Consider the following 12,700-nt stretch of genomic DNA (forward strand, 5'->3'; position numbering starts at 1 on the left):
TCAAGTGTTATGAGTGTTTCAGATGAGAATTCCAATGTTTAATGACTAATAATCACAGTTCACAGAGAAGATTAAAGAAGATTATATTCATAAAGCGAGTCAATGATAGTTGATAGATTCAATAATAATTCTCCTTGGGAATCAGGATGCTACATATACTAAACAATATATTACAGATTTGGTTTAAAGGAATAATTTGTCAATTGGACCAAATATATACTTGATTCATTGATTCAACATGCGTATATCAGCAACAGCAATAACAATACAATTGCCTTACACATATATAATACAGAATTGCCATTCACTCTTGATCTTCAACTAAAGTTAGATACAGAATATACCTGAAGCCTACGAAGTAAATAAAAAAAAAAAGAAAAGAAAAAGAAGAGGAACGTATATATAATGATGGTTAAGTGTCAAGTGTAGTTGTCTGGCATAACAAACCATATGTATAATAAACAAGCAGACTTGGACAGAAAAATTATGTGAGAGTGCTTGCTGTTGGTGGCAATGGCGGGATAGCTGATGGTTCCTTGCTGCTTTCATACTCGAATGGGATGCTCTCACTACTCTCTTGGTTGTCGTGACCGTAAGATATATCCTCTCGTGATGATCTCTCACTAAGCATGGCTTCACCTTCATCCCTTGACTTTGACTCCTCTGGTCCCACCCCGGTTCTCCTCTTTGAAGAAGATGATGGTTTTTTCTTACTGCTCTTTTGGCTCAATTCTCTATCTTTGTTTCTGCTACTCTTCTGCTTTAATTCTCTGTTCTTCCGAGAAGCAGCTTTCTTACTGCTATTCTGGCCTAACTCTTTTTCCTTGCTGGAAGACTTCTTGCTAATCTTCTGGCTTAAATGTTTCCTACTGGCTTTGCGTGGGGATGGTCCTCTCCTTTCATCTTCGGAATTCGAAGTTACATCGCTGTGAGCCCTGGACGATGATCTGGTGCTGCTTTTGCGGCTTGACTTGGAGTAGAATTCCCTAGATTGTATACTATCTTGTGGGCTGTAGCTTCGTTTATCTTCATCCTCTTCATAGTAGTCTGATTCACCATCAGATCCATCATAATCGCTCTGGCTCTGGCTGTAGCTTCCACTATCACTTCCGCTATCACTACCGCTGCCACTCACACTTGCGGATGCTTCACTCTTGGCCGAGCGCGCAGCAGAAAGAGGGGCAGGGGCAGGGACAGGCTCAGGCTCAGGCTCGGTCTCGGGCTCGGGCTCAGGCTCAGGCTCAGGCTCAGGCTCAGGCTGAGGATTGGCCTCCGGAGGCGGAGTTGTTGAGAGAAAACTGAGGGCAGTCACCACATCACTCATGAGAGGACGCGCTGCTGATTCCTCCTGTAGGCACATGGCTGCTATTGCAACAACTTGATTCAGATCCTTCTCTGGAAACTTGCCTTTCAGAAGTGGATCTGCCATTTCTGGATACTTTTTCGGGTCTCTAAATATGGGTTGCGCCTGTTTAATCATATTACAAAAATAAAACCAAGCTATGCCAAGTTAATATATACAATCATAACCGTTTCTCAGCATAATAAACTACCCTGAGATAAGATTGTTATGAGTTACTTACCCATGAAACTAAATTTTGCTCGTCGTTGGGTCTAGTGGTGTCAACTGCGCGGCGTCCAGTTATGAGCTCTAGCAAGACAACACCGAAACTATAGACATCTGACTTCAAGGTGAGTTGACCTGTTCTTACGTATTCAGGGGCACTATAACCATAGGTGCCCATAACTCTGGTAGGAACAATATTCATCTTATCTTTACCAGCAAGTTTTGCAAGTCCGTAATCGGATAGCTTTGCATTGTTATCATTGTCCAGCAAGATGTTGGAGGATTTCAAGTCCCTGAATATGACAGGGGGATTCGCCATGTCGTGCAAGTACCATAGTCCTTTTGCCGCATCAGATGCTATCTTCATTCTGACGTACCAATCTAATGGAGGTTGCTCCGGTCCCCGCTCTGCTCCGCAATAATAAATTAGCACAACAAGCAAGAATGAATTCATGTATGTAGAGAGAAAGAAAGATCGGTTACCGAGAAGCCGCTTTTCTAGAGAGCCAGCAGGCATGAATTCATACACCAAAAGACGTTGATCACCATCGGCACAATAACCAGTGAGTTTGACGAGATTCTCATGGCTCATGAGGCTTAGAGTCAAAACCTCAACCAGAAATTCCTTGCTTCCTCCTTGCATTCCATTTCGGTCCAGTTGCTTAACTGCTACAACCTGTACACACAGAAATTATTAACAAACAAAACATAAAATGATAAAATTGAAAGGAGAAATTAATGATATTGTTGTGTTAATTAATTAATTTATATATGACCTGGCCGGTTGCAGGGATTGTGCCCTTGTAGACTCTGCCAAAGCCACCTTCACCCATCAACATTTCTTGCCGGAAATTCTTTGTTGCAGTTGCTAGCTCACGGAATGTGAAATTGTGTGCTTTAATATTCGATGTGTCTACTTGGTTTATGTCTTCTGCCTTTGGTTTCTTTATATCTGCATGCATGCATGCACGCACTTAATTACTTTCCTCATCAAAATACACACATACAACGATCTCTTAATATCTTGCTAATTAATTATCAATTAGTTTAATACCTGGTGGTCTTGCTACAACTTGTTCCTGTTCCTGTGGAGGAGGAGAAAAATCCTTGCTGCTACTGCTTTTCTTGCTTTTTTGAGAAGTGAAGCACGGAAAGCAATTCATTATATTCTTCTAAGTTCTAAGGATCTCTATATAATAATTAAACAAATATACACCTGGGTATATGTATGAACAATATAGGTTCTTCCCTTCTAAGCAATGTTCTTTTTACTAAGGAATGATGAATACAAATGGATGGAGGTTCCCCCAAATGAGGTTGAAGGACCCCACGAGGAGAGGAGCAGAGGCTATAATAACAAATTAACACTAAACGATTTAATTAAGAGAAAATTAAAAGGTGAAAGAAACTAAGAGGAAGAAGAAGCCATTATGCATGCATAATGGTGAATGTGGTATGATGATGTTCCCTTAGAACTCTCGGAGATGAGAAAAAGGAGGGGCATAAAGATTTGAGTGGTCATGGATTAGGAGGTGCATGCCCTTTTACGTGAATTCCGACAAAGGTGGAATTCATAGTTTCAGTTTTTAGTTTGGTATCAGTTTCATGAAAATTTGGACTATGGTTTTATCTTTTATGGATTTATTGTCTTCCAGGGCATAAATGTTTCACATCCAGCCTTTGCTAGTTTTTATGGTTTTTATTTTATTTTTTACTTCAGTCCATTTATTTCCATAAATAATGCAGATAAGGTTTGTTATCATTGTTAAGCTTTAATTTTTGGGCAAGCCCGTTATAACTTACGATATCTGCTAATAATATTAAGTTTAAAATTAGCACTTTCAGTTGGCGTTCACTTCCCCAAACCCAAAGGGTGTTGGTAACTGCAGCTACGTTAACGTTATTACTCTTTCTTCTACAAAATCTACTTATTATTAAGAACCAAGAGGATGGCAACAATTAATTAAGAGTTAATAGTCATTTTCGTCTCTGAAAGATACTGCAATCCTCATTTTCGTCCCCAAAAGTTAAAATTAATCAAAATCGTCCTCCAAAGATACCTCACTTAATCACGTTCGTCCTTCCGTCATCTCCGTAGCTGAGTTGGCAAACGGCTGCTGACATGGGCCGTTAACTGCCAAGGTGGCAAACGCCAAGTTGTAGCATGTTGTTGATGACAAGATAAGTCTTGTTTAAGACGTCAAATTAGTCCTTCTTAGTGGATAAACGCCAAGCTGTAGCATGTTGTTGATGACGAAGATGTGATTGTTAGCATCCTGTCCGCAAGCAGTAAGTATTTGTCCTCCATGTAATGTCTTCAGAAACGCTCCGTCTAGACCAATTAGAAGTCTCCAACCCGCCTTAAACCCCCGCTTGCAAGCATCAAGACACACAGAATCGATCAAATAGAGGAGGACTCTCAGGCATAGGGATGACACCAACTTGTACTTTGGATCCAAGATTGCTAGTAAGTAACTCATTTGCATAATCTCACACCAACCCATACTGTGCTATCTCATCACCCTCCACAATTTTTGTAGCTGCTTTTAGAGCCCTGGTGATGCACGTGCTATTGAGGTACACATTACATTTTCGGACAAACCAATCATACACCTCTCGATGCTTCATAGTCGGGTGCTTTCTAAGCTTAGGTACTAGTTTACTAAGTGTCCAGGTTTGGGTGGCAGCTCTATTTTTCCTCTTTCTAGGGTAGATGTGATTATCAACTAAAGTCTTAATTTGTCATGACAAGTCTTTATTATTACATGTACAATAAACCACCCACGGACAATCCTCTGACTTACAAACAGCTCTAACCCTAACTCTATCATTCTTTGTAAATATAATATTTCTGCCCCACTGGATAGTGTAATCCCTAGTAGCTTGCATGAATTCAGCTTTTGACTTGAATATCATACTAACCTCAAATTTAGGCTTTCCAAACTTGGTCTTTTCATTAAATTGGGGATAAACAGTGGGTGTCTCCTCATCGGAATCTAATTCCTTGCCAAAGTCCTCTGAGTGTCATGAGTCAGCATCTGAAGCACCTCCAAGATCATCATCATCATACTCTACATCTACCAAATCAAAACATCAATGACATTAAAAAGTTTGGCCAAATGAAATATTAATTCAATACCACAACTAAAACCCCCTAAACATACCAGATTCAGAGCTTTCTTCATCTTCGAAACCCTCATAGCTTGAGTCATCAGTGTCAATTTCTTTATCCCCTAATTTGGACTTAGGAGACCTGTGCTTCTCCCTGGCTTCATCTTTCTTTTGCTTTCTTGGTGAACCTTTTCCGCTGTCACTATCACTGTCATTGTTGTACAAATTGTCTCCTAGAACTTTAGGAGGCTTGTACAACTCATCTTCAGTACTCTCATATGAGTCATGAGAGTCAGAATCTTCTTCCTGGATGGGACCTTCTCTTACACATCTTCCAGATCTTGTGACTCTGTATGCATTGGTATTTCCTTTGTTCTTATTCTTTTCTGAGTTCTTGGCTGGTTGAGATGATGTTTTGGAATGAGGTGGGACTGTCTTCCCCTGAATGTTGGTTTTGGTTTGTTGAGGGTGGAGTTTTGTTGACTGCAAGGGAGTCTTTATGGGTTGAGAGGTAGTCTTAGTGGGCTTATATGTTGGTTTGGTGGGGTGAGAGTAAGACTTATTGGGCTTACTGGGCTGTGAGGCTGCCTTAGAGGGCTGAGAATTGGGCTTACTGGGCTAAGGCTGTCTTAGTGGGCTGAGAATTGGGCTTACTGGGCTGTGAGGCTGCCTTAGTAGGCTGAAAGGTTGGTTTTTTGGGCTGAGGGTGCATCACTTTGGGAGTCTTGACAGGTTGGGAGTTCTGCATCTTGGCCTAGGAACTGTACTTCTTCTTCTTACTACTTCCTGCTTCCAGAAGAGCTACTGCTTCCCCTATGTTGTTCACTACACAGGGCTGTGAGATGCAATCCTCAAAGTATAGGTTGATCAAATGTTGGTTCCTCCTACAATCCTTGCACATTATAATCAAGTCAGCATCTGTCACCAACTTCTTCAATCTAGATGCAATCGGAATTCTAGGAACTTTCCACTAATAGTTTCCAGCCTCAATGTATCCCAACTCCTTATAGTAACCCCTTACAAAAAACACATCAAGTGTATCTCCCTCAACACCCATCAATACCTCTGTATTATCAGGTTCATAAATCATGTCTCCGTCCTCACCCATTTTAAACAACCTGCCATGGTGAAAAACAAACGTCATGGGAGGACCCTCCATCTACAATAACAAACACAAAAACACCATAAACAAACATGACCAGCAACAACTACTCTCTATGTATCACCAGCTACTACACCCAGTTTGTACCAATCAACCATTAACCCAAAATAAACATGCAACAGAACCATCACTAAATTCAAACATCCCTCACTAAAAATCATCACAGAGCCATAGAAAGTAACACAATCTCATACACGAAAATGGTAAAAGAACACTTATACATAGAAACCCTTAGTCACCCCAAACCCTACCTTAAATCAGATGAACATTAACACCACCACAGTAACAATACACCACATCACATAATAAGTTAGAAATCATGAAAAAATGTTCAATCCTTACCTCTCACCGTCTCAATGCCTTCTTTCACTATCAATGCTGCTCCAGTATAACATCAACTCTGCATTCAATGGCCACAGCTTTTATACTATACTCATCCACCAGCACTAACGATCGTTGTTGGGGTGGTTCAGAACTTGGGTCAGACGCTTAGGGCATACCTTATGGGAGACGATACGTTTTAGAGCGAAAGACAGAACGATGGTTGATATCAGATGGGGGTAAGGCTTTGCAACGTTTGAATCCCACTTCAGAAGATAAAACGGCAACATTTCAAGCTTAGTAGCGCCTTCTACCGAAACGGCATTGTTTTTGTTCTCTGCCACCTTGGCAGTTAACGGCCCACGTCAGCGGCCGTTTGTCAACTCAGCTACGGAGATGACAGAAGGACGAACATGATTAGGTGAGGTATCTTTGGAGGACGATTTTGATTAATTTTAACTTTCGGGGACGAAAATGGAGATCACGGTATCTTTCAGGGACGAAAATGACTATTAACTTAATTAATTAAACAATATGTAACTAAAATGCTCTGTTCATGAATTTGTATGCCTGTTGAACTTATTCGTGAGCATGCATTTACTTCCCAGTTTAGCTTACTCATGTATGATAATTATTGACATCTTGACGAGGTTAACAACCCCCCTATGGTGAAAGTAGCCAAGAATCCACCTTGATTGACTAAGCCAAGGATGCACTTCTTAATCTCAAAGAGTCTAGAGAAAAATAAGCATACAACTTATTTAATATATAACTCAATCAACTCAACTTCATAAGCAAAAAGGGTACATATGCAATATTTATGCAAGTAGAGGAGGAGGAACCTTCATGACTCGGGCGATGCGGAACTAACTCATAACACAATATAATAATATGTGCTAAACTAGACTACTTTAATTAACGACATAAATATAAAGATACATGCTCCTGCATCATCGTCCCTGAAAAGGGCTCCTGCATTATCCTCCTTGGGTTAAAAAAGGCTCATCTTGTATTGGCGAAAGATTCCATTTGTGAGTGCATTTGGTCTTGAAAGATGTGAAAAGACATAACTCAACTTGATTATTTTGACCATCTACATGTTGTAATGGAGATAATACGATCTTCTTGCCATCTTAATAAAGGAGTATGTATTTCTGAAACCATCATGAATAGCTCGACGATCATATTGCCAAGGACATCCTAACAGTAAATGACACGCGTTCATCGAGATTACGTCACACCACACTTTATCCTTGTATTTGTGTTCCATAGAAAATTGGACACAACATCGCCTTGTTACTTTAATTTCATTCTCCTTTATTAACCAATGCAACTTGTAAGGATGAGGATGTAACTCGATTGAAAGCTTCAATTTGTCTACCATATAATTTGAAACAACATTCTCACAACTTCTGCTATCTATGATGACCTTACAAACCTTCTCTTCAACATACATCTTGTGTGAAAGAGATTGTGGTGTCACCAACTCTCATCTTCTATTATCCTTGCAGTATTCAAGTTTCAACGAACTATTAAAGCTTCTTCACAATCGGCTGGAACTTCTTCAACAGCATAGGCAACCTCACCTTCCTCCTCTTGTTTCTGGATTGGCTCTTCGTTAACCCTTTTCTCGACAAGAGTGATAACCCTTCTGTTTAGACAATCAGCAGTAATATGCCCAAAACCTTGATATTTGAAGCATTTCTTACCTGATGATCCACGCTCCTTGTTGCTTCTATAAGATCCCGTCTTCATTTCTTGTTGAACATTAAGGATGACTTCTTTGTCCTTTGGCGACTTAGTGTTATTCCTTTATATTCTTAGCTTTTCAATCTTTAATGACAGTCTAATGACATCATCCAAGGTCCAATATGGTTTTAGTTGAACGACATCAGAAATTTCTGTGTTCAGTCTTCCAAGATAACGAGTAATTGTTTGTTCTTCAGGCTCTTGAATGTCACACTTCATAAGCAACTCTTCGTAGTCGAACTTAAACTATACTTAATTCGATCAAACTCGGCTCAGTTGCATCCTATTTGGGTAGACGGGACAAGTACAATAGTTTTACATTTCTCTTTAGGTTCAGTTTGAGTGAACAACTTAAATAAGCTTTTTTGGAAAAATAGCTTAAAGTATAAGGATTTTTATTAATAGCAACTTATACATAAGGTATTTTGTATTTTGATTTTTAGTTATAGAAGTACTTGTTTTAAAATTGTAGCGTTTGGATAAATAACTCAAAAAATATAATTTTTTTTACACAAGAGAATGGATATTAACGATGATAACAAAACTTTCCAATATTAAACGTTGATTTTACATAACCTAATCACTAAGATTCTTTATTTGCTCTCTTATTATTTTGTTGCTATTTTTTTTTTTACTTTTATTAGAACTCCCTCCTCCTTTATTAGGGTCAAGAATTTGCTATAACTAACTACAAAAATAATAGCAAGCTATATAAAAATAAAATCACATGTGAAAAAATAAAATTAAAACTCAGATTTCATACCACACACAATGTTAAATATAAATTTAATAATAAAAATAGAATGGTAAAATGATAAAGAAAATACCTGGAAAGAATATATATACAGTAGATGGTTCAGATGGAACATTGTGTGTGGTGAAGGGTCAATAACTCAATACTTCTAATAGATGAATCATTATGTGAAAATGATGGTAGATGGCCAGTACTTCCAGCAAACAGAACATTGCATGAGAATGATGGTGGAAGGCCAATGTTTCTAGCAGATGAAACCTTGCGTGAAAATGGTGGTGGAAGGTCAGCATTTCCAATAGAAACAAAAAAAACATTTTTCACATAGTGATGAGTCCATATTTGATGGTATATTTTGACTCAAAGTGGATGGATTCTAGCACATGAACTCACACTTAAGCACCGAAATAGTATATTTTTGTGTTTGATCCCTAATTTGATTCTAAATGTGAAAACATGGGTTTTAATGCTTAGATTAGTGATTTTTTAATTCCACTTTCATGTCATTCGATGCCGTGATATGGTTTGTGAGTGATTTCAGGCCTTGAAGGCAAGAATGGATGGCCAAAAGTGGAAGAAAGCATGTACAAGGGAGAAAACATGAAGAAAACAAGGAAAGCACACACAGCGACGTGTGCGTGCGCACGAGTACTTGTGCATACGCACATGACGATTTTCAGCCGCGTGTGCGGACGCACACGTCTGTGCGTCCACACAGGTTCCAACACATGATTTCATTAATGATGCACGTGCTTCACGATTTCTGAAGCCTCTTGGCCCATTTTGGAAGGCTAAATTGATGATCTTGGAGTGCTGTATAAGGGGATTCAACACATATAAAAAAAAAGCTTTCATTAGGACTTAGACTCAATTTTTACATAGTTTTTCCTAGAATTAGGAGTAGTAGTAGTGTAGAGTAGAGAGCTCTCCTAGGGTTTATGTAGTTTTCTTGTAGCATTTTATAGCAAGCTTTGATCTTTCATTTTGCTTCCTCAATTGTAAGTACTCTCAATTTCCTTTTAATTAAAGCACTTTCATTTCCTTGGTTCAAGTTACTTTGTTTATATTGCAATTTTGTGTTTCTTGAAGTTTTGATTGATGAATTTTATGTTTCATGCTTCCTTTATACTTGATTGCTTGTTTATGTTTGGCTTTGTTGATAGTTGGTTATAGTTTTCCAATTTCCTTTACGATTTCCCATGCTTTACTTTTATGCACACAAGGTGTTTGTGAAAATGCCAACTCTAAATTTTGAGTAGATTTTTTCCACCTTGGCTTGTGGTTTGAGTCACTAGGATACTAGAGTCATAATGTCCGACATTTAGTGATAATTCTTGGGTAGTTAGTTGATTCTTGTTTCTATTAACGCTAGCCTTTTATCAACTAGTTTGGTAAGTTGGTTAGGACTTATGGATTAAGGTCAATTATGCTTGCTTGACTTACTCCTCGATGGTTGGGGTTGACTAGGTGAGATTGAATCATCATAATTATCATAGTTGTGGTTATGGCAATGATAGGATTATTAGATTCTCATTCCCAAGTCAAGGCTCTTTGATGCATTTATAACATTTTCACTAGTGTTGGCCTTACCTTCTCTTTACTTGCATTAGTTTCCAAGTTTTGATCATTGCTTAGTACTTTTATTTCTTAAGTTCTTTTAATCTTTCATTCCTTACACAAACCCCCCCTTTTTTCCTCACAACCGAAAGAGAAAACATTTCATTTGCATTCCTAGGGAGAACGACCCGAGGTTGAATTACTCTCGGTTATTTTGTATTGAATTTATTATTTGATTGATGTTCAATTGTTGGTTTGGACTATACTTATAACGGGCAAATTCTACTTTTAGTGTGAAAATCCAAACCCGTGCTTTTGGGCATCCGTCACATAGCTAAGAATAAAAGTAGATTTTTTTTGTTTTGAATTCAATTTTTTTTACAAAAGTAATAGAATAACTTATCGAAAAAAAAGTCATATATTTTTATTTATTCAAAAAACTGTGAATTAAATTTTCAAAAATTAATAATTTTTCTTTAAAATGATGTCAAAAATACATATGACTTTTTATAATTCAAAAAAATTAGCTTCTACCACTTTTCAAATAGGCTCTTAATTTTCACTTTCGCAAGTATGCTTGTACGTGAAGCAGGATGCATGGGGAACTAAAGATATAGCAAGCAATATTGCGTTTTTTACTTTTTAATAATGTCTTTAAAAGTTGAAGCCACTTATATTACTCTTCACTCTTCAGTAGAGTTGGAAGTGAGTTAAATAAGCTTATAAGCCAGTTCGATCTCACTTTGTTAATAGTTTAATAAGTTAAATTCGTGAATTAGTAAGCCAAATTTTAGCCTGAATTAAATTCATAAATTAAATAAATCAAAAGCCCAACTCATTAGTTTGTAAACTAACTCAATTATATATATATATATATATATATATATTAATTCATACTTTTAATATTATATAGGAAGCATTTTAGATATATTCCTGTCTTTTTTTAGAAGTTTGAAATGCCATAATTTAGAGTCATTCAGATTTAATATAAAAAAAGTTATCGGTTCAGATGTAAGGGAATATACATTATGTGGATATGCATAAAAAGAGTTGTAAGGAAGAATTGCAACCACAGCGTGATGTAGCAGATTTTGTAGAAGTAAGCATGCCACTGTGGTCCTTTGTCAGATAGATTGGCATAATGTGCATGTGTGGCTTTAAAGGGGTGAGACAGCCAATAACATTATCGATCGAGAATGCATTTTATCGGTCCATACAAAGAAAAAAAAAACTGAAAATACAACAACAACAACAACAACAACAACAAAGCCTTGTCCCACTAAGTGGGGTCGGCTACATGAATCAAACAACGCCATTATGCTCTGTCATGTATCATGTCTATAGAGAGACCGTTTACATATAGATCTCGTTTGACCACCTCATGGATGGTCTTCTTAGGTCTTCCTCTGCCTTTCGCCCTTTATCCATCTTCCATCTCATCCACCCTTCTGACTGGATGTTTTATCGGTCTTCTTCTCATATGTCCAAACCACCTGAGACGTGATTCAACCATCTTTTCCACTATGGGTGCTACTACAACTCTCTCCCTTATATCTTCATTCCTTATTTTATCCAATCGCGTATGACTACTCATCCATCTCAACATCTTCATCTCTGCCACACTCAGCTTATGTTCGTGCTCCCCTTTAGCCGCCCAACACTCCGTACCATACAGCATAACCGGCCTTATAGCGGTGCGATAGAATTTACCTTTAAGTTTTAAAGGCACTTTTTTGTCGCATGTAAAACCAGATGCACTCTGCCATTTTGACCAACCTGCTTGGATCCTATGATTTACATCCTGTTCAATCTCTCCATTATCCTGTATGATGCACCCAATATACTTAAAATTTTTAACTTTTTGTAGGATGTTTTTTCCAATCTTCACCTCTATATTGGGGTTTTCCCTTCTCAGACTGAACTCACATTCCATATATTCCGTCTTGCTACGGCTTATGCGCAGACCATACACTTCTAGAGCTTCTCTCCATAACTCCAACTTCTTATTTAGGTCTTCCCTTGACTCTCCCATAAGGACGATATCATCGGCAAAAAGCATGCACCATGGCACAGGCTCTTGGATGTGCTCTGTGAGTACTTCCAAGACTAATGTGAAAAGGTATGGACTTAAGGATGATCCTTGGTGTAATCCTATACTAATAGGGAATTCCTCTGTCACACCACCTTGAGTCTTTATACTAGTTGTGGCCCCACCATACATGTCTTTAATTGCCCGAATATATGCGATCCTTACTCTCCTCTTTTCTAAAACCTTCCATAAGACCTCCCTTGGTACCCTATCATACGCTTTTTCCAAATCAATAAACACCATATGTAGATCCCTTTTATTACTACGATACCTCTCCATCATCCTTCTTAATAGGTATATCGCTTCAGTGGTAGATCTGCCTGGCATAAATCCAAATTGGTTCTTTGTTACTTGTGTCTCTTTTCTCAACCTCTGTTCTATCACCCTTTTCCA

The 12,700-nt window shown here is 38.1% G+C and overlaps 1 protein-coding gene across 2 annotated transcripts; it reads right to left on the minus strand.

Annotated features, from left to right (window-relative positions):
* Window positions 1-203: 203 nt before the first annotated feature.
* On the minus strand, window positions 204-3,174 carry LOC112759084 (probable serine/threonine-protein kinase PBL24). 2 transcript variants are annotated; one of them, XM_025807914.3, is made up of 5 exons: window positions 2,622-2,886; window positions 2,344-2,519; window positions 2,051-2,243; window positions 1,584-1,975; window positions 204-1,468 (listed from the first exon to the last, which is right to left on the minus strand). In XM_025807914.3, exons 1-5 carry the CDS (start codon window positions 2,728-2,730, stop codon window positions 485-487), a joined length of 1,854 nt encoding a protein of 617 aa, XP_025663699.1. In that variant the 5' UTR covers window positions 2,731-2,886; the 3' UTR covers window positions 204-484. The 2 variants fall into 2 exon arrangements, with proteins under 2 accessions (XP_025663699.1, XP_025663698.1); XM_025807913.3 differs by having other exon boundaries at window positions 1,584-2,243; window positions 2,622-3,174.
* Window positions 3,175-12,700: the final 9,526 nt, after the last annotated feature.

This window comes from Arachis hypogaea, chromosome 16 (assembly GCF_003086295.3).
Source record: "Arachis hypogaea cultivar Tifrunner chromosome 16, arahy.Tifrunner.gnm2.J5K5, whole genome shotgun sequence".
Taxonomy (NCBI): Eukaryota; Viridiplantae; Streptophyta; class Magnoliopsida; order Fabales; family Fabaceae; genus Arachis; species Arachis hypogaea.